This window comes from Cetorhinus maximus, chromosome 2 (genome assembly GCF_964194155.1).
Source record: "Cetorhinus maximus chromosome 2, sCetMax3.hap1.1, whole genome shotgun sequence".
NCBI classification, from domain to species: domain Eukaryota; kingdom Metazoa; phylum Chordata; class Chondrichthyes; order Lamniformes; family Cetorhinidae; genus Cetorhinus; species Cetorhinus maximus.
The window spans coordinates 196,049,557-196,076,650 of NC_135880.1; the positions used below are offsets into that span (position 1 = coordinate 196,049,557).

The 27,094-nt window shown below is 43.6% G+C and overlaps 1 protein-coding gene across 2 annotated transcripts in view; it reads left to right on the forward strand.

Annotated features, from left to right (window-relative positions):
- Positions 1–27,094, forward strand: part of robo4 (roundabout, axon guidance receptor, homolog 4 (Drosophila)) — a 137,815-nt gene that overhangs the window by 52,830 nt on the left and 57,891 nt on the right. For both annotated transcript variants that reach the window (XM_078531573.1, XM_078531574.1), the window contains 6 exons: positions 1,302–1,440; positions 2,063–2,190; positions 5,748–5,872; positions 7,862–8,087; positions 10,365–10,486; positions 20,204–20,375. In XM_078531573.1, coding sequence (XP_078387699.1) covers positions 1,302–1,440; positions 2,063–2,190; positions 5,748–5,872; positions 7,862–8,087; positions 10,365–10,486; positions 20,204–20,375 — 912 coding nt within the window. The remainder of the gene's footprint in view (positions 1–1,301; positions 1,441–2,062; positions 2,191–5,747; positions 5,873–7,861; positions 8,088–10,364; positions 10,487–20,203; positions 20,376–27,094) is intronic.

Genomic DNA, 27,094 nt, shown 5'->3' on the forward strand with positions numbered 1-27,094 from the left:
AATTTGATAAGGTAGATTCAAAATTGGCTTAGTTGTAGGAGACAGAGGGTAATGACAGAAGGATGCTTTAGTGACTGGAAGTCAGTGTCCAGTGGTGTACCACAGGAATCTGTGCTCGGTCCCCTATTATTAGTAATTTATATAAACAGCATAGATGACTATGTGGGGGGGTAGGATTAGTAAGTTTGCGGATGACACAAAGCTTGGCCAGGTGGTTAACAGTGAGGTTGAGTGCCTTGGACTACAGGAAGATATAGATGGGATGGTCAAATGGGCAGATAAGTGGCAAATGGAATTTAACCCTGAAAAGTGTGAGGTGAAACACTTTGGAAGGAGTAATTTGACAAGGAAGTATTCAATGAATGGCATGACACTAGGAAGTTCTGAGGAACAAAGCGACCTTGGCATAGATCTCTGAAGGTGGAGGGGCATGTTAGTGGGGTGGTGAAAATGGCATATGGGACACTTGCCTTTATCAATTGAGGCATAGATTACAAAAGTGGGGAGGTCATGTTGGAGTTGTATAGAACCTTGGTGAGGCCACAGCTGGAGTACTGTGTGCAGCTCTGGTCGCCACATTATAGGAAGGATGTGATTGCACTGGAGGGGGTGCAGAGGAGATTCACCGGGATGTTGCCTGAGATGAAACATTTAAGTTATGAAGAGAGGCTGGATAGACTTGGGTTGTTAGGTTGTTTTTGTTGGAGCAGAGAAGACTGAGGGGCGACCTGATCGAGCTGTACAAGATTATGATGGGCATGGGCAGGGTGGATAGGGAGCAGCTGTTCCCTTTGTTGAAGGGTCAGTCACGAGGGGACACAAGTTCAAGGTGAGGGGCAGGAGGTTTAGGGAGGATGTGAGGAAAACTTTTTTACCCAGAGGGTGGTGACAGTCTGGAATGCGCTGCCTGGGAGGGTGGTGGAGGCAGGTTGCCTCACATCCTTTAAAAAGTACCTGAATGTGCACTCAGCACATCATAACATTCAAGGCTATGGGCCAAGTGCTGGTAAATGGGATTAGGTAGGTAGGTCAGGTGTTTCTCACGTGTCGGTGCAGACTCGATGGGCCAAAGGGCCTCTTCTGCACTGTGAGATTCTGTGATTCTGTAATTCATCCAGTGTCTGGACTTGCTACTGGCACTGCAGTCTGCTGTAGCACACATTTCAGAAATTTGAATTACTGTCCCAGTCATTCAGTCTAGGATGGTGAAATGGGGGAAGCCACAAGATGCTGCTCCCAATGAGGATTCACTTCCTTCTGCTGGCAATGACACAGCTCTAACTGTTTCTATCTAATTCTAGAAAAGCCAACCTTTGTCCAGAGGCCGGGTGATGCGACAGTAACAGTCGGGGATACGGTGAAGTTTTCCTGTGAAGTCCGTGGTGATCCAATGCCACGTGTGCACTGGCAGAAGGAAAATGGAGACCTTCCCACCGGGAGGTGAGTAAAAAGTGGCTTTAGAGGGCAGCTGAATAATCTGTACAGTAAGTTCACCAACTGGAACATTCTCCTGAAACCAAAACATTCTTTTCTGACTGTCTCTCCAGATAAAGTGTTTAGAAAAGAAACAAAGAAGGAAATTGTATTTATGTATCTTCTACATCCTCAGGACATCCCAAAAGGCTGCACAGTCAATGAAGTGTTTTTGAAATGTAGTCAAAGCTGTAATGTAGGAAACAAGGCAGACAGAATTATGAAGGGGTAAATACTGGCTAGGACACCAGGGAGAACTTTCCTGCTCTTTTTCCAAACTGTCCACGGAATCTTTTTGCTCACCTGGGAGGGTATATATGGCCAAGGTTTAACATCCCATCTGACAGTGCAGCTTTCCCTCAGTAGCTGCACTGAAATACAGACCGTTACTCTTAATGTCGGACTTTCAAATATATGGTTTCCTTCATTTATCTTCTAAACTCTATTTTGTTTCACAAAAAATGAGGAGTTGCTTTAAAGCTGCTAGGCCCCAATGTCTGACACCACAGTATGAGTTATTGCTTAAGGCGAGGGGGGGAAGAAAATTGATTTTGCACTTTGTGCTCTGACTATAGTTTTGATTCAACAGGTACGAGGTGAACTCTGATAACACGATAAGGATTCATTACACAACTCTCAATGATGCAGGCCGTTACACCTGCCTGGCTGAGAATGCGGTGGGTTCAGCTGCTGCCTCTGTCTCCCTCATCGTACGAGGTTAGTTTTGAGTTTGAAATGTTTGACTGGGAACAAGAAAGAGGTTTGGCAAGTGGAAAAATCCGATAGTGCAGTAACCTGACACCACATTCAGCCAGAGGTAGTGGTGGAAAGATAGCATAAATCTTTTTAAGTTTAAAATATTAGAAAATAATGGACTCAATTTTGAGGGTAAAGGTGAGTGTTGGAGATGTTATCAATTAAAATGGTGGGGAGAGAGGGATTATGCTTTTAGTTATATTGGTGACAGTTATTTCTGGATCTTTGCTGTTACAGTTCTTTATGATCATGTATTTCTAATTATAAACATACAATCAGACCCACATCTATGAACCAGAGCTTGCTTTCTTTTACATGACGTGAATGGGATTCCCTGCCCCAGCATAATGACGATCCTTCTATCTCGGTAATGATGCGCTGGAGATTATGTGGTATATCCATCATGTTCTTCTGTCTGCTTTGGAAGGTGCTAACTTGACCTTACTGTCCACTCATATTATCCAATCTTAGGCAAGTGAGTCAAGGGTTATAGGGGGCAGACACGAAAGTGAAGCTGAGACCACAACTAGATCAGCCATGATCTTATTGAATGGTGGAGCAAGCTCGAAGGGCCGAATGGCCTACTTCTGCTCCTATGTCTCTATGTGCAGAATCTTCTGTTCGGCATGCGGGGGGCGGGCCCTACATGCCGACATGTAAAATTATGCGCGGTGATGTCGGGCGTGCGTACCGACGTCACTACGCGTCATTCTGATCTTCCATTCGGCAGGTGCGCACTGGAGTCGGCTGTGTGCCTGCCAAACTGTCAAAGGTCTGTTAAGGACATTAATAAAACAATTAACCCATTTGAGAAAGCTGCCCATCCAAGCTCAAGGTTGTCGGGCAGGCGAAGAGCACAGGCGGCCTTCGCATTTTTCATGAAACCTCTTCCACGGGCGGGATGACGCTCCATGAAGGATTTATTAATGAAATAAATTTTTTTAATCAAAATTCATAAACATGCCCCAGCTCATGTGACACTGTCACATGGGGGGACATGTCTGAATAATTTTCTTTTTTCTTTACAGTTTTGCAACTGCACTTAATCTCCCTGAGGCAGAGAGCTGCCTCAGGGAGATTACTGCGCTCTTTCGTGTGCATGCGCGAAAGAGCATCAGCCCCAACTCTTCCTCCTCCCCCCACCCACACAGCTGAGCGCTACTGGGCGTGCGTCACGCTGGTGGGCCTTAATTGGCCCGCCCACATAAAATGGCAGCTCACAGCCGATCGTGGGTGGCGATCGGCTCCTTGCCCGCCTGTGCCCGCTCCTGACCAGCCCGCCCGACGGGGAGAAAATTCTCCCCTATGTTCCTAAAATTAAGAATTTAATTTATTGTGGGAAGAAATTCCACAGAAGCAAAACAAATTTTAAAAAATGGACATTAAAACCAACTTCTTCAAAATAATGTCATGGGATCTTTTACATCCACCTGAGAGGGCAGTCCAGGCCCCCATTTAATATCTCAGCTCAAGGTGAGGACCTCGAGCAGTATCAGTCTAGATTTTATGCTTGTTCATGGAGCAAAACTTGAACCCACAAGCTTCTGAATTAGAGGCAAGAGTGCAACTCACTGAGCCATAGCTGAGATACACTTTAGATAGCCCTCACAATGAATGAGTTATCAGATACTCTCGTGTGGCTTTTGGGAAAGGTGGCCGTGTCTCACCAACTTGGTTTTATTTGTTTGAAGGAGTTTGTAGGTTCTTGGATATACGTAGCCTGATTGACATTGTTTAAGTTGATTTAGGAAAACCTTTGCAACACAAAAGGCTACTTGATAGTCTTGTGACATTTACAAACAGATGTTGGGTTGAATAAAGTATTATTTGTATTCTCATAACCAGAAGGCTGTGTGATATAAAGTGAAATATTGTAGATATTGGAAATCTGAGATAGAACCAGAAAGTGCTGGAAAAACTCAGCAGGTCTGGCATCATCTGTGGAGAGAGAAACAGAGTTAACGTTTTGAATTGAATATGACTCTTCAGAGGAGAGATAGAAATGTGATGGGTTTTATACTGGTGAAAGGGGGAAGCGGGAGGTAGAACAAAAAGGATAGGTAGAGGGTGGGAGAGATTAAATAACAAAGATATAATGGAACAAAAGGCAAAGGGAATGGTAATGGTTATAGTAAGGAAACAAAACATTGGTCCAGAGTAAGTGTTAATGGCAGAATAATGAATAGCTGTATGAAAGGAAAAACATTATTGTTATTCATGGTGGTGGTTTTGTGTGGGGACCAGTTACTATTGGAATCCCACAAGGGTTAGTGTCCTTCACCATCTTTATAACTGATTAGATCAGTGCATTAGGGGAAAAATTCACAAGTTTGCAGATGGTACAAAAACTTGTGCGGGTGTTGTTAGGACATTAGATGAGAAAAACAGGTAACAAATAAATCTAGATTTGACATGGGAATGTAGCTGTGTTAACGCAGATATAAATAATGTTATGCACATTGGTATAGCCAACATTATGCACATGTAATTATTCAGCACTGCCAGTTCATGATTGGAGAAATATCTAGATGTTATGGTACATCTCTCTGAAGCAACCTGTGCTGAAGTTGTTGCAAATGCAAGTACAGTGCTGGGGTGTTTTGCTAGTATGATTATACTGTCCTTTTATAAGACCTTGGTCAGGCCTCATTTAAAATATTGTGTCCGCTTTTGGTCCCCTCACATGGGTGACTTAGAGGCAATGAAAAAGTTTCAAAACTAGGTCATTAGATTAATGCCAGTTTAAAGGTCCTTAATTACCATGGTAGTCTTGAAGAGCTTTTTTTGTCTTTAGTAAAACATAACCTTTGAGGATATTTGATTAGGATCTTTAAAATATTGAAATTATTAGATTGAGTTCCATTTGGGTAGGCTAGTTAATTTAATAGATTAGGGAGGACCAAGGGAATGTATAAATTATGTGAGCATAGAGCAAGGTTAGATGTCAAATTTTTCATTTCACAAAAGTGTCACTGTCCATTGGAACAAGTTGCTGGCTTGTGCAATAAGTTGAGAATTACTATAAACCTTAAAAAGGGAGCTGGACAGGGTACTGACCATGGCTGACAAAACAGCGTATAGAGATTAGGTGTTGTTTTGGATATATCTTCCAATGACTGTGGTCTCCTAGAACTCAACTTGATTGCTTTCAGGGATTGGACAGGAGTTTGTCAGAATTTGTTTTCCTCTGAATTATTCTCGGGTTATTTTCCATTTCTTTTTACCTCCCAATAAATTGTATGGCTGGTTAGTTGAGGGGGAGGGGAGAATGACAAATGGGGGTCATGGTCTGCTGTATTATCATGAGATGAGATTGATGGAGCAGTTAGTCTTTTCCAGTCCTCCATTTTGTATGTTTAAAATGGATGATCCCTCATTCAATAGACAATAAGGGAATATGAAATAGAAAAAGACAAAACTGAAAATTGGTCAGCATTTGGAAAAGAAATATAGATTATCATGCCTGCAATGGACCCCACTGCTCTTACTAGTTCATGATTTGTTTTTCTTACTTTCAGATGCTCTTGACACTGGTCAAGGAGACAGGCAGAAGGATACTCACCAGGAACTGTTGGATGTTAGGATTTACCTTGATAACGTTACTGTCCTTCCAACATCTTCACATGTTTATCTCCATTGGAAGGTAGCTGTCTGGCCTTTCTCCCTAATTTTCAAGCAGTTATTATTTTATCCTATGCATGATTGCCACTAGGCTCATTCCATAGTTGTTTTGATATAATGCTCTGCTGATTTCCTGAAGTCTATCCTCAATTATTTGGAAATTATTTAACATTTTGGAGAGTTTTTTTTCTAAATTAGAGGATTATATCTGTAATTTTGCTGAAAAAAGAGTCATGTCGAAGCTTTTCGCCTTGCGCTGTATGTCACGCAAACTCAAGGACAGCCCTAAGGCCATCACTTTCAGCCCTGAAAAGTGCCCAGTCTACCTCAGATTACCCTGGAAGGGCAAGGTATCTCAAAAATTTGAGTCACAGGTGAAGCTAGCTGTTTCATGCTGCTACTGTGCAGTAGCAACACGAGTGGTGTTCGCCACTAACAGGATGCTGCTGCCAAGCCAAAAACGACATTCTGCCTATCACACAAATGAGCAATGTGGCATATGAATTTCAGTGCCAGTGTGGTGCTAGGTATGTAGGCCGTATGTCCCAAAGACTGGCGGATCGTATCAAACAGCATGTCCCAGCCGCTGTTCGCAATGGGCAAGGTACAGACCCAACCAGCCCATGCTTGCAAAACTCAAAACACAGTGTCCAACATTAGATGTGATTCTGAGATTGGACAACATTTGCTAAATAATCCTCAGTGTGCTAAGAATTATGCTGATAACCAATTTAAGATTTTCAGTCAGGCTCGCAGTGTTCCATATTTGCGTGTACCGGAGGCTACATATATTAATACACGGGGCCCTATTCTTTGCAGACAGAAAGAACACGTACACACATTGTGCCTGTTTCAGCTAAACAAAATAAGTGATAGCCATTCACTGACTCGTTCCTCAAGGCAATGCCTTGATCAGTCAGGGTCAAGTTCCCTGGTTTAAATTTCTAACAGTGCTTGGCAGTTAACTGTCAGTCACCATCACTGGTGCATTCTCCATGCCAATGCCTCTATCAATCAGAGTCCGCTTGCCAACCAATCAGCACACTCTTCTCATACAGTATAATTGTTGTTTTCCCCTTATATTTGTATTCTTGTGAAGTGTCCTGATGAGTGCAAGATGAAAAGCTTTGACATGTCTTTTTTTCAGCAATACTCAAGTTCTGTACTACCAAATGGCTATACCTGTAGTTAGTCAGCTCCCTCAAGAGATTAAATAAATGAGAATGATTCAATGGCAGAGTAAAATGTACATTAACACATCAAGAGTTTGGGGGAACTGGTGTAAGAGAGACTGATTGTTAGGCAAATAATTAAAACAGTGTATCAGGATCTTAGCTCTACATTTATTTCATACCGTTGTTAACTTAGTAGTGCATCCATATCAAACCTGATGTTCAACAATGACATTATTAAGTATATCCCTGGCATGGAGCCTCATATTTTATTTGGGATTGCATATTGGGATATCATGGGAGGCGGGTCTACAGATTTTTGGTATTTGAAGTAGATGCCCTGCCATCTGCACCAGGAGCCCCATTTGTAAAATTTACCTTTTGATGCCAACAGTGAGAAGGCCAGTGCCCAACAATGGCAGCCACTACCTTGAGAATACCTTGCATTGATCTTCTGAAAGTTCTTGTGTTCTGCCAACAGTTGTTCAGAACAACCACATCCTTCTGAAGCAGTTTCAGAGGGGTTTAGTATTGAGGTCTGAAGCGATACTTAAACCGACCACTGTGTAACATCCAGTTCTGTTGGACCAGTTAGACTCTAACATCAGATGGTGTTCACACATGGACAACTTCCGGTAGGAGTTGCAGGATAAGGAACAGGACTTGGAACTTTAGCAAACGTGTCGCTGCCTTTAGCAAGGTCAACTCAGTTTTGCTAATCCCAGTCTTTCCGCTTGAATTTTCCCCTTTGATGCAATACGTTTAGGCCAGTGATCAAAGGTGAACTCACTCATCTGCACAAAACTCACTCAATTTTGTCTCCTTTCTGGCTTCTGCAGGTTATTTCGCCGTCTCAATACATTGATGGATTTCATGTTTTCTTTCGTTCTTTGATGCCCCCGAGTGCGGAATGGATGTGGCAGCAGGTTGCCCACCCCCTCGAGTGGAACACAGTGCTGACCACGCTGAGAAGGGGCTACAAATATGAGTTCAAGGTTCAGGCGTACAGCGGAAATTTCTACAGTCCTGACAGCAACACAAAACATGGAAGGATTCCCGAGGAAGGTGAGAGATGAAGACAGTAGATTGCTCCCTCCGATAGGTTTCACTTATTGGAAGGGATGAAGCTCAGCAGTGTCAGGGCTGGTACTTGTAATGTAGGCCAGGGTGGACTATGTCCTGTGGCCCTTTACAGATCCTGCTGCTATAAAGTGGCTAAGTGGTAGCAATACTGGCTCTGATTCAGAAGGTTGCGTGTTTAAATCCCATTCCAGTTATCTGTGTACAAAATCTAGGCTAACTCCTCAATGCAGCAGTGGTGGGTGTTCTGCATTGTCAGAGGTGCCTTTTTCAGATGAGAAGTCAAACTGATGCCGTGTTGCCCATCTCAAGTCGACTTAAAGAAAGAAAGGCTTGCGTTTATATAGCACTTTTCTCAACCACTAGACGCCTCTGAGCATGTTATAGCCAATGAAGTACTTTTTTGAAGGATAGGCTCTCTTGCAATGTAGAATAGACTCAGCCATTTTACATTCAGCAAACTCCTGCAAGCAGCAATGTGATAATGATCAGATATTCTGTTTTTTTTTGTGAGTGATAAATATTGACCAGGGCCTGGGCAAACTCCGCTGCTTTTTTTTCAAAATAGCACCATGGGATCTTGTAAATCCACCCAAGCTCACCACCACCTTCTCAAGGGCAATTAGGGATGGGCAGTAAAAATGCTGGCCTAGCTAGTCATGCCTGTGTCCTGTGAAAGAATAAATAAAAAGCAGGCAAATGGAGCCTTGGTTGAAGATCTCAGCTGAAAGACATCACCTCCAACAATGCAATGCTTCCTCAGTGCTAAACTGGAGCATCCGCCTAGATTTTTAGGCTCAAGCTCTAGAGTGGGACTGAACCCATCACCTTGTGAAACAGAGGCAACTGTGCTAGCAACTTAGTCACTCACTTGTAAAAGATTCCTTTGCACTATACAAAGTAGAACACGATTGTTCTCCCTCAACCAACATCACAACATCAACCAACAACAGATTATCTAATCATCATCACATAACACTTGAATTTTTTCCTTGCAAATTGCTGTAAGTTCTTTCTTTCCATGTGTCTGGCTTTCTACTCATTGTTCTGGGATGTCACTAGAGTTGTCATTCAGTGCTGTTCATTTTACTTCTCTTGCAGTTGAGTGAGAGAATGTGAGAGTTACAGAGTGGTGTTATACCAATATCAAAAGAGTGAGTGAAGGTCAAAGGTACAGGACCTACAACTTAAACAGCTGAAGGCTGGGAATTGTGCAGAGAGTAACTCTCCTCCTGACTCCCAAAGCCTGTCCAGCATCTACAAGGCACAAATCAGGAGTGTGATGGAATACTCTCTGCTTGCCTGGATGAGTGCAGCTCCAACAACACACAGAGAGCTCAACATCAACACCACCTAGGACAAAAGCAGCCCGCTTGATTGGCACCCCATCTGCCACCTTCAATGTTCACTTCCCTGACCAGTGAAACACAGTGGCAACAGTGTGTACCATCTACAAGACCCACTGCAGCAACTCTTCCAGCTTCTTTCGACAGCATCTTCTAAACCTGTGACCTCTGCCACCTAGAAGGACAAGGGCAGTGCTTGTCATCACTACCTGCAATTTCCCCTCCAAGCCACTCACCATCCTGACTTGGAAATATATCGCCGTACCTTCACTGTCGTTGGGTCAAAATCCTGGAATTCCTTTCCTAACAGCAATGTGGGTGTATCTACACCATGGACTGCAGTAGTTCAAGAGGGCGGCTCACCACCATCTTCTCAAGGGTAATTAGGGATGGGCAACAAATGCTGGCCTACCCAGTGAAACCCATACCCTATGAAAGAGTAAAAAAAACAGAAACGTTACTCCTAAATGATTTGTTTCCCTTTTCTGTGGGCAGGCTGTTGGCATGCACTCAGTGACTGATATCAGGAACTCCGCATGTGGTGAACTTTGAGTGCAGGCACACATTCAATGTTAGTGTTTAGGAGCCTTCCTAAAAGTGAGCCACATACATTGCATTTTTAAAAATGATTTATTCTTGAGAATCCATCCATTGCTGGCCAGGTGGGCATTTCTTGCCCACCTCTGCCCTCAAGAAGGTAGTAGTATTGTTCAATATTCCAGCCTCTGAGTAAATGTTAGAGAAGTCCTGGACTAGAACGTTATTCTATCAAATGAGCCTGGAGTTCCTTTCCTTAAACATTACAAGATTTTGTGGACAGGAGAACGTTGTGAGATCTCTAATGCAGAGTGCCTTTGATGTGAGTGTTTGTTTGGTATTTGCTCTTAATCTCCTATCTCTTGTGCTTCATGCTTAGTGCCGGATGCTGCCCCTCACAGTGTTATCGTTGCAAAGACAGAAAGTAGGAATGGCAGCGTTGTGGTCAGCTGGGAACCCCCTCCTCCCGAGTCCCACAACGGCATCATTAAAGGTTACAAGGTATGATTATAAACAGATAAGAATGAAAGGTATACAGTGTTTCTGGGAATAGTCATGAAAAACTGAAAGCTAAGCTCAAATAAGGTACTGTAGCACAGTGGCTACATAACTGGACTAGTAACCCAAAGATCTAGAGCAATGATCTGGAGACATGAGTTCAAATCCCACCATGGTAGCTCAGGAATTTAAATTCAATTAATATACCTGGGATTTGAAAAATGCTAGTGTCAATAATTGTCATAAGAACTAGGAGAAGGCCGTCTGGCTATTCAATAAGATCATGGCTGATCTGATTGTGGCCTTGACTCCACTCACCTGCCTATCTCCCATAGCCCTCAACTCCCTTGTCAATCAAAAATCTGTCTAACTCAGCCTGGAATATATTCAATGACTCAGCCTCCACTGCTCTCTGTGGAAGAGAATTCCAAAGACTAATGACCCTCTTGAGAGAGGAAATTCCTCCTCATCTCCATCTCATTCTTTTTAAACTGTGTCCCCTTGTCCTAGATTCCCCAACAAGAGGAAACATCCTCTCAGCATCTATCCTGTCCGGCAGTCTCAGAATCTCATATGTTCCAATAAGATCACCTCTCATTCTTCTAAACTCCAATGAGTATATGACCAACCTGCTCAACCTTTCCTCATAAGACAACCCCTTCACCCCAGAAATCAGTCAAGTGAATCTTCTCTGAACTGCTTCCAATGCAAGTGTATCCTTCCTTAAGGAGAGCATGACTGTGACCATGAACTACCAGCTCGTCGTAAAACCCATCCATGTCCTTATCCAGTCTGGCCTATACCTGACTCCAGACTCTTAACTGCCGTCTAAGGCGACAGATCAAGCTACTTAGCCTTATCCAAGAAGGCGGCTTCCCATCAACTTCTCAAGGGCAATTATGGGATGGTGGTAAATGCTGGTCCCACCAGAGTTGCCCATATTCCATGAAAGAATAAAAGAAACCTGTTCCATGTGAAATTTGATCTGCGAGTCTCTGAGAAAACCTTCTGTGTTTGTCTGGCCTGCATCTCAATTATAGGCAAATTGATGAGTAGGACTGTACAGTACTCAGGCTTATAACACCTGTGCAGAATTTGTAAAGTGGACTCATTGAACAGTTCATCAAATATTTAACAGGAAGAGTACCGGGTATTTAATTTGCCATTCAGGTTTTCAATAAAATTTATTTGGATTAAGGTATCAGACCGACATCAGGATTGAAAAAAGATGAGGTAAAACATAAATTAATGGTACTAACGACTGAAATATATCTTACTGTGATGGTAACAAAGAGAATTTAGCCTGAATCCCCCTTTTGGAGGCTGTTTTGCTAACCGGATTTAAATAGTCAACATTTTAAAAAACAGTTTGTGATCGCTCGCTATGGCTTGATGAGGCCTTTAAGTCAACTTAGAAGTAATTTATTAATTCACAAATTTGGAGAGTGTCTGCAATGTAAACTAGAGTCCCTACGGTAAATTCTATTTTAGCATTGCTGCATCAGGACAAGATCACTTCGGTTTGGCATAATATGGCCTGATCTAAAGTAAATGTCTTCATCTAGCAGTTTAAGAAGTGTAGAGGTTGTCGCAATTTTGCAAGGGCTGTGTGGTGATGGTGATGCAACAATGGATTTTATCAGCCCCCTTAAGATGAGCTGTGAAGTGGAGAGGAGTCATAAATTGGTATCTGAGGACAGGGTTGGCGTGCCTGTCATTGTTCCACTACCTTGCTATCTTACCAGCCACGGGAAAATGGCCGACAGCCCTACCATCCAGAGTCCTACTGAGCCACTTAAGTGGGCAATTAAGGGCCTCCTGCTGCCTCTGCTGGCACTTTATCCCTTCTGTGGTTGTGATGGTGCAATTCCATTCCTGTGCCCTCCCCCCTCCAGGGCCAGCCCCAGCAGTGGCCATTTTTTCTGCTAAACTAATACTTGGCCGCATCTTGTCAGCTGCAGCCCTGGGTACCGCTGACCATTGAAGCAGAGCTGCCCATCGCTTTCAGACCCATCAGTGAGACTCCCACTGCCAACACTAAATTCAGCTCATGGTATTCTGTGAGCTCGGACTGAAGAAGATCGTACTTCCTGGAAATTTCCTGACTTGTGCTATCTGCCTCGGGAGTGAAAATCCGGCCCAATAAGTCCAATCGTTTTCTCCACACCAGCACAAACCTTTTGGATTTCCTGCTTACCCGGCAAGTTTACACATTGTGTTAATGCTCTGTTAATAAGCAGCATGTGCTTCATCTTCTATATTGGTCTCTGTATCTGCAGTATATTTGCCAACTCACCCACTAGTAGATAGGCATGCTACCGTGTTCGCGAGCACGGAATGTAGCAACTAGCGACGAGGCAAAATGCGACCAGTCGACGACACCGAGGAAAGATGCAAAAATTCCACTGAAGTGAATAGGCCGTGCCTTACAGGCCAATTGTAAGTACAGTCCTCACCATAGTCGTCAAAGTTATCTCCCTCCAGTATGCCACAGTTTGGCCGTATCGAGCCGTTTGATCAGACCATCGATGACTGGTCACATTATATTGAACGCCTCGCACTCTTCTTTTTGGCCAACAACATATCAGGGAAGGAGAAGAGGCGGGGGATCCTCTTATCGACATGTGGCAGTAAAACATACGGCCTAATTCGTAGTCTAACGGCACCCAAAGCCCCAGATTCCAAGAGCTTTGATGAATTGGCAAACCTTGTGAAAAGCCACTTTCAGTTGAAATCCTCGGTAACAACGCAGCATTTTAAGTTTAATTTGTGGTGTTGCGCCCCTCGTGGGACAATCGCTTGCTGTGGTTGCAGCCTTAAAACAACTGACAGAGTACTGAGAGTTCGGCACGTCGATCAACAACATGTTAAGAGACCGATTAGTATGTGGAATTAATGAAGATGCTATTTTAAAAAGGTTGTTGTGAGAAATGAATTTAGACTTCAGCAAGGCGCTGGAGTTGGTGCTCGCAATGGAAAGCGCAGTCAGGGATTCATAAGCAATCAAGGGAGCACAAAATGGGGCTGTCCTTCACGTTGGGAGGGAAGCTTCGGTTAGAAATGGCGCGGAAGCGCAGGGCTCCGTGAAAAGACGGAAACAGCCACCATTAACAGACCAGCAAAAAGCAATGGTTTAACGGATAAAATACACATTAATAATGGCAGAAATGGAACCAGACAGCCTGCAAATGAATGGAAATTTAAAAGAATTGAGTGTTTCTACTGCCATTGTAATGGGCACATTATGTGATATTGTAAAGACAGATTGAGACAAAATTTTAAACAAAAAGGTAGGAATTGTGAAATCCACATATTAGAGGAACCGGAAGAAACAGTCAGATATTTACTCACTACACAACTTAAAAATGGGTAAAACAGCCAATCTACGTGACAGTGGAAGTCAATGGAAAACCTATCCAAATGGAGGTGGATACAGGGGCATCCACGACAGTTATAAGGGAACATACATTTAAATATCTGCACAGAAGAGACCACTCACTAAATCTGGAAAATTCAGATGCTAAATTAAAGACGTATACTGGTGAGGACATACGAGTAAGAGGTATATGCAAGATTCCAGTACAGTATGGAAATCTGTCTGTTAATTTACCCCTGATAGTGATAGCAGGCAGAGGACTGAGTGTCCTCAGAAGAAACTGGTTAAGAGAGGTTAATCTTGAGAAACTACTGAGATCTCAATCAGAAGCAGGAAATGTTACTGTTTGGGAAAAGGAGTACGTTGAGACTCAACAAAAGGAACTCGTAGGTGCTCTAGGACCGATGCCCTCAGATCCCAATTTGGACCACTAAAAAGGTATGAGGAAGAACAGAAGAAATTCAGCATATCTCTGGCCAAGATGAAGAATAAATTAGCCCAGAAAACAGAACAATGCTTAATTCTCCAGGAAACAACTAACAAATTTAAAGAAGAGGTGAAGAATCAGCTACGTGTAAACCAAGAAGCTTTAAAAATAGAGACCCCTGAGTTTTCAAAGGAGCTGACAGATGAAGAAATACTGGAAGGCTCAACCACTTGAGCTCACTCAAGTTGAGTTTAAACCTGAGCCTAATCTGGCCAATAGGGAAATTGAAAAGAAGGCCAAGATTAAAGTCAGCACTGCTAAGAAGAAAACCCATCAAAAGAAGATACATAGGAAGAAAAAGCAGAATTACTGACAAGGCCCTGAATTTTATTTTACATACAGCAAGCTGATCAGACCACATTGAATTTAGCCTTGCCCACATTCTGATTTTGAGAACCTTCCTGACAGTTGACCTTCATATTGTTGCACTTGGAGGGGAAGGATAGCAGGAGTGCATGCGATTGGGCTCGAAAGAGGGTAAAAGGAACTCCCCTTGGTTTGGAAGTACCTGTAGGATCTGTTGAGCCTGAGAGATTTGAAGAGACGAACTTACCGGTTCCTACTGGAGAGCCTAGTGGACAGATGACTCCTGAGAGGGAGGCCTTGGATAAACCGTCTGAAGTCATAGGACTATGACGTTCGACATGTTTGAAGAAGCCTGCAGAGAGACTGAATTTGTAAGTAGTTTATTGTCTAAATAATTAATACATTGCAAAGATTATAAATAGTACTTTTGAGTAAAAGGGGAAGGATGTGGTAATCTGAGGTGCAATACACCTTTAAGAGATTGACCACGTAACTGTATTATCCAATGGTTGTGTAGTGATTAACATTTATACAATGTTAATCAGTAGTTTAGAATAGTGCCTGGTTGAAGAAGCACACATTGTGTTAGTGCTGTGTTACTTGTATAAATAAACAGCATGTGCTTCAGCTTATTGGTCTCTGCATCTGTAGTACATTGTTTGCCAACTCACCCCCCTGTAGATAGCCGTGCAATTGTGTTTGCGAGCGAAGTGACCCGACAGAAGGAACATAACAGACAGGATTGCTGGCAGAACTGGAAATTCTCGTCCAAAGTCAACAGAGTTTTGGCTGCTTTCCAAATTTTCTGGTCCCACCTGCGACAATTCCTTTTGCAGGCGGGACCGGAAAATCCTGGCTGTTATTTCTAAACACTTGTTATTAAAAATAGAGAGGAGAAAGCTTATTCCACCCGCTTACAAGTGGATGCACATCTATTTGGCCAGAGTACATCAGCAGAAAACAATTGGCCTTTGGGCATGTAATTTGTAACTTGCTGCTTATATCTTGAGAGAGAGAGAGTTCATTTTCTGGGGTTGTATAATGGACCTTGACTTAGTAATGGTGCTTTGGTTCAACAATCTCATAGCACATTCCCCAGAAGCACATCAGGCACAAACCTGTTGGAAAATGGTGTACAGTCTAACCCATGATAATGACAGCGGCACACTGGTTCCCCTAGCCTGTCCCACACAATACGCATCACATTAACATACAAAAACCACCCCACCTCATCAGAAAGCTGTGTAATGTGTGCTTGTGTGAAGCATAAGTTGCATGTGAAAGATTCCCATATGGTCCCAAGTGCTGGCACAGCATTGTCTTTGTACTTGAACAGTACACAATGTTGAACGTTTGCCACCTCATTTAAACCCTGCTAAGTATATCTGTGGCAATGCCATCAGTACTGTATGAACAGCATGGCTGATGCCTTGTTTTGAACCTCATTGAGTGTTGGCACGTACCCTTGGCTGACAACATTCCAGGAAACCAAAGTGAAAAAACATAATTATACTGGGCCAATGATATAATTAAGGGTCAAGGGCCATGTTTCAGAACCACCCTGGGGCTGAAAGGCATAATGAAGAAGATGCAGTAATGTGCTTAATGAGAAATTAGTGAAATCAAGCTTGTGTTTTAAAAGGTGGAAAGAAAGGGAGGTGCGTTAATCCACCATTCTGACATCCTGTGAAGCAATGAACTAGAATAGAGCCAATGCCATGAATCTTGGTTTCAGCACGGTGTGGAATAGTGATCAACAGTGAGCAGACCTCCCTTCCATAGCAAGTGTCTGCCAATCCCTGATTTGTTCCATGCCAGGTGACTGCTGGTAGTATGCCCTCATACTTAATATGCAGATATTTCAATGACCTGAACTTTTGTTAAATATTTCCAGAATTCTTTGAGGTGAGGGGAAGGAGCGATGCATACATATTTTAATCAGTATAATTAGTACATAAGTTGTTGAGAAGATGGATGTTGATATTCACGTAAATAGAAAATACTGGAACTGCAGTGCAGTTCAATCATCATCTGCAGTGAAAAAGATCAAGGCTGGGAATTGGTTCCAGCATTACTGAATAGTCATCAGGAACCGCGTCTGATTTTCTTTTCACTTCTTCCAGGCGCACCAAGCCCAATTGTAGCACCACCTTCCACTGCTCAACTACTCGGCACAGACTGGGACCTTCCTATAGTCTGACTGTTTCCACCAGTCACTGGATAAACTTGACTCAAAGCCACTGCAGGAGTCACAAAGAGAGATAGGCCAACCTCATAAGTCTTCATAAAAATTAATGGTCACGTTAGGGCACCCCCAGACCCTTAACCCACCTTCTCCCAGATAACCGGAGCTTACAGTAGTTTGTGCTTCAATTTCAGATCTCAGCTTTTCCTTTTGGCTCTAGTGCAGCGATTTCACCAATCTGGAGAACCTCACAGGGACAATTTCCCCTTCCTGTTGCCTGCATGTGTATGGAAATCATGGGCACAATGTCCACGGACTTCTGCCCATTAATTGAATAGAGAACCATGGGCAAGAGCCTGGAATTCTGATCTGTGCAATCAGCAGTTGCAGCTCCATCAATAGTGCAAACTTGAAAAATTAGCCCCTCTTCAATCACAAGTCAAGGGCCCCAGTATCTGAGCACTCACCCATTAGGGGCAACTCTGTCGCCGGGATTTTCCGCTCACTGCCTTGGAAGTGCAGTGGGAGTCGCCGGGCTGGATTTTCCCTGTGGGTTTCTGAACCCCAGGTTCAGGTTGAAATGGTGATCAGAAGCCCGCATTGTGTGGGAAACAGTCACTCAATTAACAGCCAGAGGGCGGCTCATTGTCTGGTTAACATGGTGGTTGGGCTCTCGAAGCTGGAAAGCCAATCAATGGCCTTCCAACTTGGAAGCAACGGCAGGATGCCATGGCAGGTAAGTGAGGGAGAGGTCGCTTCAAAATGGAGGCGCCCTCTCTCTAACTTTTCACAACTTAAATGGAGTTAAATAAAAAATGGCCTAGCAGCTGGGCTAGGGGATGCGGGGGGGCAGTGGGGGGAACCCCTCTACATGGCAGCCTAAGTCTGCTGCTATCCCCAGTCAGGCAGAGGTGGCCTCTAAGTCTGCCAGGAGTGCTAGTCCCCTGGTTTGCAGTTGGGAAGCCGCTTCTTGGCAGCTAACCAGGCTACTGCCATCTCCAGGAACCTGGAGGATGTGGAAAACCGCAGTTGGCCTTAATAGGCCCTTAATAAGTTTAATCAGCTACCTGCCCACACCCCTACACTTCCTGCAACCCAGTTCCTGGAAAGTGGTCAGGGAGGTGGAGGGGCTGGAGTGGGGGAGCCCTCACATAATCCGGCGATCTTTGAGCCCCCAGCTGCCTCCATTTCCAGCCCTGGTGGTGGCACAATGTTCAGTCCCCCCATTTAGTGAAAGACCTGAGGCCTCGTGCCTCATTTCCAGCAAAATTATTGTTGCTGAGCAGGGAGTATCTTTGACTCTTGGCCTAGCGGTTTTTGCAAGGAACCTTATCCTCTAGCGGTGCTTTTTGGCAATTCAGCCACATTCCACTCACAACCAATGTAAAATTGTGGCCAAATTTCTGATTGGCTAAGTTTGTTGCCAACATTTGTAAATTCCTAAGATTTCTCCTATTGTGTTCCATTTATAGCTTGACTCCCAGAGTTTCAATGCTGGATTTCATAAACAAATCAATCAGTGAGTATAGATTCTAAATTTAGAAGGTAACTGTGTTTTATTGTGTGTGCTATGATATTGTAATTCAGGCTAGGGAGAGGCAGTCAGAGTGCGATTAGTTGAACCATGATATATTAGATGTGAGTTGCAATCCCTGGATGACAGAAGCACTGCATGTCTTCCAAAATGTTTTCTAGGAGGATTTCCTCCCTTTTCTTCACCCTTTGCCTTCTAAATCCCAGAGCTGCCCCCCTGCTATATTCCCCCTCTGTGCCTGCAGCTTCTGGTTACTTATTGATCACCACGGGCTTTGGGTGTGTCCCCACATGAGGAGAGGAATGGACCCCCAAAAATTTTTCAGCTTTTCAACACAGTTCACATCAAATATTTGATGCAAATATGAAGAAAATATGGATCCAAACTTGCTTATATAAAACTATGAATATTTCAATGTTTAATAAGTAGTCATTTGGCTCCTGTCTGGTGTGTTTGTGCTTTTAAGTATGTTCCTATGCTGATTCCTATGTGTAAGTGTTTCAGTGACCTCTCCACCCCTCTGACCGTGGGAGACACCGGGATAAGAAATGTAATAAAGCACGCAGTTTGGCCAAATGAGCCCACGGTCCTTGCATGAGGTCAGCTTATTTATTTGATGTTTTGGTGCACTAGGCGATTTATTCATGGTACACTGAGAGTACCAGGACGAGTGTTAGGTGATGGCAACCAGTGAACGGATATCAGCTGCCTGATCTATTCTGGGTGATTCTCTCACATTGAGTGCTGTGCTCTTGAGGGGGGGGTTTACTGGGCTAGGGATACTAGGTGTTTTTCTGTGTACAGTAAGCCCCCATTTTAAGCCGCCTCATTTAGCGTTGTTCCGATTTAACGTTGCGGATTTAATGGGGCCGGTATGAGCATTTACCATCCACTTTAGTATTGTTTTGCACCAGGGCTGATGTAGCATGCATGACCTGTTGGGCGCCATTTTGGAGCATTCTTTCGAGCTCCCAGACACTCTCCTGCTCGCCAATCTTCCCCTGCTCCCCGACTCCCTTCCGTTCCCTGATCCTCCTACTTACCGCTCCCTACCACCAGCCAAGTCTCTCCCATTCACCAACTCTCCTTTCCCCGACACTCCTGTTCCTCGACTCTCTCCTGCTTCTCGACTCTCTTTTGCTCCTTGACTCTCTCCCACTTGCCACCCTCCCACTCGTTGCTTTCCTCCCCAACCCTCCTGCTTGAAGCTCCTCTCGTTCTTTCTTTCGCTTCCTCCCTCTCACGCCCCCCCGGGGAGAGAGAAGCAGTGTGCAGGAGAGGTGGCAAGAGGTGAGTAGAAAGAATTAGCATATTTACTTTATATTTTTAAATGTATTTTATTTTAAAAGTTATTTCATTTGTGGATGTAGGAATTTACTGGGTATAATGTTTTAATATGTTTTTCTGATGAGAAAGATCCTACAGAACCTAACGACAGCTTTTACATTGGTTGTAAATCTAATTTGATTCATTTAAAGCTGCAATTTTCAGAAATGCAACTACAATGTTAAGTGAGGAATTACTGAATGGCAATGCAAGCTGCCCCTAAGCAGACACTCCAAACAGGCACTTGGAGCAATATTTAGGCTCTCTAGTCACAGGTAAATAGGAATTGAGATTGGTGTTTATAGAGAATAATGAAAAGCTTAGAGTCATAACCACCCCGTGTGTGGGCAAGATGGCTGCCTCGATTGAGTTATAGGCCTTAGGCCTCCGTATCCAATAATACCGTTTGCCTTTTGGCATCGCACTGTCGGCCCTCTTCAGGGTCAAAATACATATTTATGTGATATAAAGTGTTTTCTCTCCTTTTCTGCCTGTTCAAATGACAGGTCTGGTGTTATGGGAATGAGACACAACATCACAGAAATTGGACAGTGGATGGCAGCACACACCAGCTGGAGATACCCGCACTGAATTCTGGGATTGAATACCGCGTGCAGATTGCAGCGATCAATGGTGCTGGAGTCGGGGTACACACCAAACCACAATCCGTCTATCTAGGTCAGTAAGAAGTCAGTGGACATGAGGGAAAGGGAAGGCCATAGGCCATGTGGTGATGGTGGAGTAGGGGTAATGTCACTGCCCTAATAATCCAGAGGCCTAAGCTAATGCTCTGGGGGCACAGGTTCAAAGCTCACCACGGCAGTTGGTGGAATTTAAATTTAATTTAAAAAAAAATCTGAAATTGAAAGCTAGTCCCAATTAATGGTGACCATGCAACTATCATCAATTTTACCATGATCTTATCGAATTGCGGAGCAGGCTTGGGGGGGGCCGAGTGGCCGACTCCTGCTTCTAGTTCATGTTCGTATTGCACTCAGTTCTATTTCGTATTCCCTCCAGTTCTGTGGGTTCTCAGAAGTCTCTTTAGTATTGTAACTTGTTTAAGTCAGGTTGAGGTGTGTCAAGCCAGCTTCCTTCTGCTAAAATGGGGGGGGATTTATAGACCCACGTGTGCTGCCAGCTGCATTTCTGTTGTTAATCCAGTTCCTCCACACTTTTAGTCTCAGTAATCTCTTCCAGCCAACACCCTGAGCAGGATTTTGGGTTTGGGTCAGGAACCCGACATTGAGCTCAAATGGGGGTAACAACCCTGTGTGGGGAACAACCGCCTGGCAGTGATTTTCCTCGAATTGGCCAATTAGTGGCCAGAGGGTAGGTTTGCCATCCAATTAACGATGATGGGCAGGCTCCCAAAACTGGAGGATTAAGAGAACACTCAGAAAGAGGTGAGGTCTGCAGTTCTGGTCCCTCCATATGGCTGCAGCTGAACCGGAGAGGCAGGATGGACCTCAAAGCCAGCCCAGAGCGCTGGTCTGCTGCCAGAAGATGCCTTCAGGTTACTGGCCTAGTCTTCCGATGCCTCAGGGGGCCCACAGACTGACTAGAAATTCCAGTCGGCCTTGGACAGTAGGCCTTAACAGGCCATTTATCCTGCTTAATTGACAACCAGCCACATGTTCACCCCCATCCTGCCTCGAGAAAAGTGGCTCAGGGGTGGGATGGCACTGCAAACCAGCTTGCTGGCCACCTCCAAATGGAGGTGAAAATCCTGCCCCCCCACCCCGGCAACCCGTGTCACTGACTGTATCTCTATTGATGTTAATCCAGCTCAGTAACTCCTGCCAGCCAGCAGCCTGTGGTTAAAATTCCACTGAGTGCCATCTTCACTGCAGTTGTTAATGAATTTGTCTACAATCCCCTATGAGCTATTTAAATGAAAGTAAACAGATTAATGACCTCATTAAAATAGCATGCCAGGAATATATAAGTGCATTAAAATATTGCTAAGTGGAATTTCAGCTGCTGCATCTCTATGAATAGTTATCTGTAGGTCAGTAACTTCTCCCAGCCAAGCCTCTGTGTTGCTGATGTTGAGCACTCTATAACTGAGGTGATAAAAGCCCTGGTGATGGTTTTGTGCTGCTACACTTCCTGAAAGACTGATACTGTACAGAATCTGCTCCATGCTTTACAAGGTGAGAGTGTCACTTGCCCGTGCTGCTTTTTCTCCATCAGTTGACTCCATGAAGGAGGAGGAGCACCCAAGGACAAGGTGATGGTTTATCCTTTGGCATAAATGCGCTGAACCTGCACGATATTGAATCAGCTATTACGGCCTGTACAGACAGACATCTAGAAAGGAGGGACAAATGTGTGTTTCTTTAATATCTCGTCTGGCAGGAGAGTCTGAGTTTAATGTCTTCTCAGAAAGATGGCACCTCTGCCAGTGCGGCACTCCCTCAGTACTGCACGGCATTGGAATAAGCTTTGATTATATGCTCAAGTTACTGGAGTGTGACTCAGGCAACTGAATTTCCCACTGTGCTATTGGGTAGGTATAACATTCCACCTTTCCATTGCTGTAAAGTGCATGGACAAAGCCCCCTTGCCCCAAGTTTTTTTCTAAATGATTGCTTTGCCTGGTTTAGCACAAAACTGGGCAGACCGTGGAGAATGCAGGCTGGAAGTCCAGACTTTGTTGAGTTAGCTGGTATTGGTTGGGACCCTGTGCCAGGGAAGTGAGGAAGAACAATCAGCCAGCATTCCTAAAGCTGATTGTTATCCAGTGATCACAGCTGGGAGATATACATATTGGGTGAGGACAGGATCAGGCTCTATGATGATAAGAACAAAAGAACGCAAGAACTAGGAGCAGGAGTAGGCCATTCAGCCCCTCGAGCCTGCTCTACCATTTTATAAAATCATGGCAGATCTGATTGTGGCCTCAATTCCGCTTTCCTGTCTGTTCCCCATAACCCTTAACTCTCTTATTGATCAAAAATCTATCTAACTGAAACTTGACCCTGCCTCCACTGCTCTCTAAAGAAGAAAATTCCACAGACTCACGATCCTCTGAGAGAAAAAAATTCTTCATCTTAAATGGGAGACCCCTAATTTTTAAACTGTGTCCCCCCTAGTTCTAGACTCCCCCACAAAGGGAAACATCCTCTCAGCATCCACCCTGTTAAATCCCCTCAAGATCTCATGTTCAATAAGATCACCTCTCATTCTTCTAAACTCTTATGGATAAAGGTCCAACCTGTTCAACCTTTCCTCATAAGCTACCACCTTCATCCCAGAAATTAGTCCAGAGGGTCTTCTCTGAAGTACTTTAATGCAATTGTATCCTTTTTAAAGTAAGGAGACCAAAACTGTACACAGTATTCCAGATGTGGTCTCACGTAAGGCCCTGTGCAGCTGTAGCAACGCTTTCCTACTTTTATGCTCGATTCCCTTTGCAATCCCTCTGTACCATAGAGTTCTGCAGTCTCCCGCTCTCCATTTAAATAATATATTGCTTTTCTATTCTTTGTGCCAAAGTGGACAAGTTCACATTTTCCTACATTATACTCCATCTGCCAGATCTTTGCCCACTCTCTTAACCTATCTAAATCCTTCTGTAGACTCTTTACATCCTCTTGACAACTTACTTTCCTATCTATATTTGTGTCATCAGCAAATTTAAGTGACCAAACATTCGGTCCCTTTATCATTGTGATAGGTTGTAAATAGTTGAGCACTGATGCCTGTAGCACTCCACTAGTTACAGCTTATCTACCATCTCCTATGGTTGAATGGCCTTGCTGTCAATGCTTAAAGGGGAAGAATGCAATCAGTGCCTTCAGGAAAATTGGGGAGAGAAAAACTCCAGCATATGAACCCAGTGCTCTCTCAATTGGAATAATACACAGATGTTAGCTTCAGAAAGAACAATGGGTTGAGGTTTTGTGTAGAACTTTTCATTTACTTTGGCGTTTTGTCCATTTAGTTGCCTGGTTTGTTCCCCACTTGTTTCTGTTGGGGCCTTTCACAGAATTCAGTCAGGGAGTTGCGAACTAGAGCCCAAATCAGGTGCTTTGAGTTCACAGTCCAGGCTAATGCTTTAATGCATACTGAGCAAGTGCTGCATTAGCAGAGGTGCCACTCTCTAGGCGAGGTATTACATTATGGTCCCATCTGCTTGTTTCAGTGGTTCAGGTGGATGCCGTAGATCCCACGGCAACAGGCTGTTCTCTGAATGTTCGACCAACAAACCCCACCCTTCTCCCTTGGCCCATGCTCCTTTCACATACCTCGGCCCATTCCCTCTCCTCCCTCCCTTGGCCAGTACAGCCCCCTCTCTTAGCCTGTGCACCCCCCTAATTCTCCGACAACTCTCCTTCCCCCTTGGCCTGCTTAAGCCCATTCGGCCGTAAGAAGCCCCTCTCACAGCCCCTCTCTCAATCAACACTCCTCCCCTTGGCAGCCAGCACTAAAACCAATTAATTGCTCGCTAATGACTATTTATGGGATCTTATGATACGAATATTAATTAGGAGCAGGCATAGACCACTTGGCCCCTCGAGCCTGCTCCACCATTCAATAAGATCATGGCTGATCTGAATTTAACCTCAACCCCATATTCCTGCCTACCCCGAATAACCTTTCATCCCCTTGTTAATCAAGAATCTATCTGGCTCTGCCTTAAAAATATTCAAAGACTCTGCTTCCACCGCCTTTTGAGGAAAAGAGTTCCAAAGATTCACAGCTCCCTGAGAGAAAAAAAATTCTCCTCATCTCTGTCTCAAATGAGCGACCCCTTATTTTTAAACAGTAACCCCTAGTTCTATATTCTCCCACAAGAGGAAACAGCCTCTCCACATTCGCCCTGCCAAGACCCCTCAGGATCTTAAAGGCTTCAATTAAGTCGCCTCTTACTTTTCCAAATTCCAGTCTAACCTGTCCAGCCATTCCTCAGAAGACAACCCACCCATTCCTGGTATTAGTTTAGTAAACCTCTGAACTGCTTCTAATGCATTTACATCTTTATTTAAATAAGGAGACCAGTATTGTACACAATACTTGAGATGTGGTCTCACCAATGCCCTGTACGACTGAAGCATAACCTCCCTACTTTTGTAATCAATTCCCCTCACAATAAATGATTACATTATATTAGTTTTCCTAATTACCTACTGTACCTGAGTACTAAACTTTTATGATTCATGCACTAGGACACCCAGATTCCTCTAAATCTCAGAGCTCTGCAGTGTTTCACCATTTAGGTAATAAGTTTCTTTTTTAATCTTCCAGCCAAAATGAACTATTTCGCATTTGCCCGCTTTATACTACATTTCCCAGATCTTTGCCCACTCAACTTAACTTATGTATGTCACTTTGTAGCCTCCTTATGTCCTCTTCACAATTTACTTTCCCACCTATCTTTGAGTAGTCAGCAAATTTAGCCACCATTCCTTCAGTCCCTTCATCCACGTCATTTATATAAATTGTGGAAAAGTCGAGGCCCCAACACTGATCCCTCTGGCACACCACTCATCACATCCTACCAACCAGAAAAATACCCATTTATGCCAACTCTCTGCTTTCTGTTAACTAGCCAATCTTCTATCCATTCCAATATGTTACCCCTACACCATGAGCATTTATTTTCTGCAATAACCTTTGATATGGCATTTTATCAAATGTCCCTGGAAATCTAAGTACAGTACATCCACTGGTTCCCCTTTATTCACAGCACATGTGACTCCTTCAAAGAACCCCAATAAATTGGTTAAACACGATTTCCCTTTTACAAAACCATGTTGATTCGGCCTGAATACCTTGAATTTTTCTAAGTGCCCTGCAATAAAATAATAAAATCTTTAATAATAGCTTCTAACATTTTCCCTATGACAGACGTTAAGCTAACTGGCCTATAGTTTCCTGCTTTCTGTCTCCCTTTTTGAATAAAGAAGATATAGTTGCTATTTTCTAATCTAATGGAACCTAGGGCCCTCCCCTTGGAATTTTTCTTCTCATTGGAATGTATATGTTCTGTGTATTCTGAAATATCCCTTTAGAAATTCAGTAGTAGATGTTTATTGACCTACCCCTTAACCTCATTTGCCAGTTCACTTTAGCTAGCTCTGCTTTCATGCCTTCATAATTACCCTTATTTAAGTTTGAAATACTAGTCTTGGACACACTAATTTCTCCCTCAAAATGAATGTAAAATTCAATCACATTATGATGACTGCTACCTAGGGGTTCCTTCACTAGGAGGTTATCAATTAATCCTATCTCGTTGCTCAATACCAGTATAGCCTGCTCTCTGGTTGGCTCCAGAACATGCTGTTCTAAGAAACTACCCCGAAAACCGTCTATGAACTCCTCATCTATGCTATCTTTGCCCATCTGATTTTTCCAGTCTATGTATAGACTAAAATCTCCCATGATTATTGCTGTACCTTTCTGGAAAGCTCCCATTATTTCTTCCTTTACACTCTGTCCTACTGTTTAGTTACAATTAGGGTGCCTGTACACCACTCCCATAAGTGACTTCCTGCCTTTATCATTCCTCATCTCAACCCAAACCACTTGCACATCCTGGTTTCCTGAACTTAGGTCATCCCTCTCTAATGTGCTAATACCATCATTAATTAACAGAGCCATCCCTCCATATTTTCCTAACTTCCTGTTCTTCCTAAATGTCACATACCCTTCAATATTCAGGTCCCAATCTATGACATCCTGTTGCCATGTCTCTGTAATGGCTATCAGATCATATTTATTTCTATTTGCACTATCAGTTCATCAGTTTTATTTTGAATGCTATGTGCGTTTAGATATAAAGTCTTTAGTTTTGTCCTTTTATTATTTTTGTAGCATTGAGCCTTATCTGCTGACTTACTCTTAGATTTGTATTCTCTGTCTCTTCCTATCACAGTCTGTTTATCATTCTCATATTAATACCTGCCTCTCTTGCCTTATCTCTACTCTTTGGTTTACCACATCTTTCCAAATTTGATCCCTTGCCCCCACTAGTCAGTTTAAAACCCTCTCTACTTGCCTATTTAAGCAACTTGTGATGACACCACCAGCCCCAGCATGGTTCAGGTGCAGATACTCCCAACGGTACAAATCCCATTTTCTCCAATACTGGTGCCAGTGCCCCACAAACTGGAACCCACTTCTCCCACACCAGTCTTTGAGTCACGCATTCATTTCTCTAATCTTATCTTAATTGTCCTATGCCGATTTGCATGTGGCTCAGGTAATAATCCAGAAATTATTACCTTTTGAGTTTCTGCTTAATTTTGTGCCTAGCTCGTCATACTGACTATGCAGAGCCTGCTTCCTCATCCTGCCTATGTCCTTCGTACCTGCATGGACCACGACCACTGAATTCTCCCCCTCCCGCTGCAAGTTCCTCTCCAGCCCCGAGCAGATATCCCAAA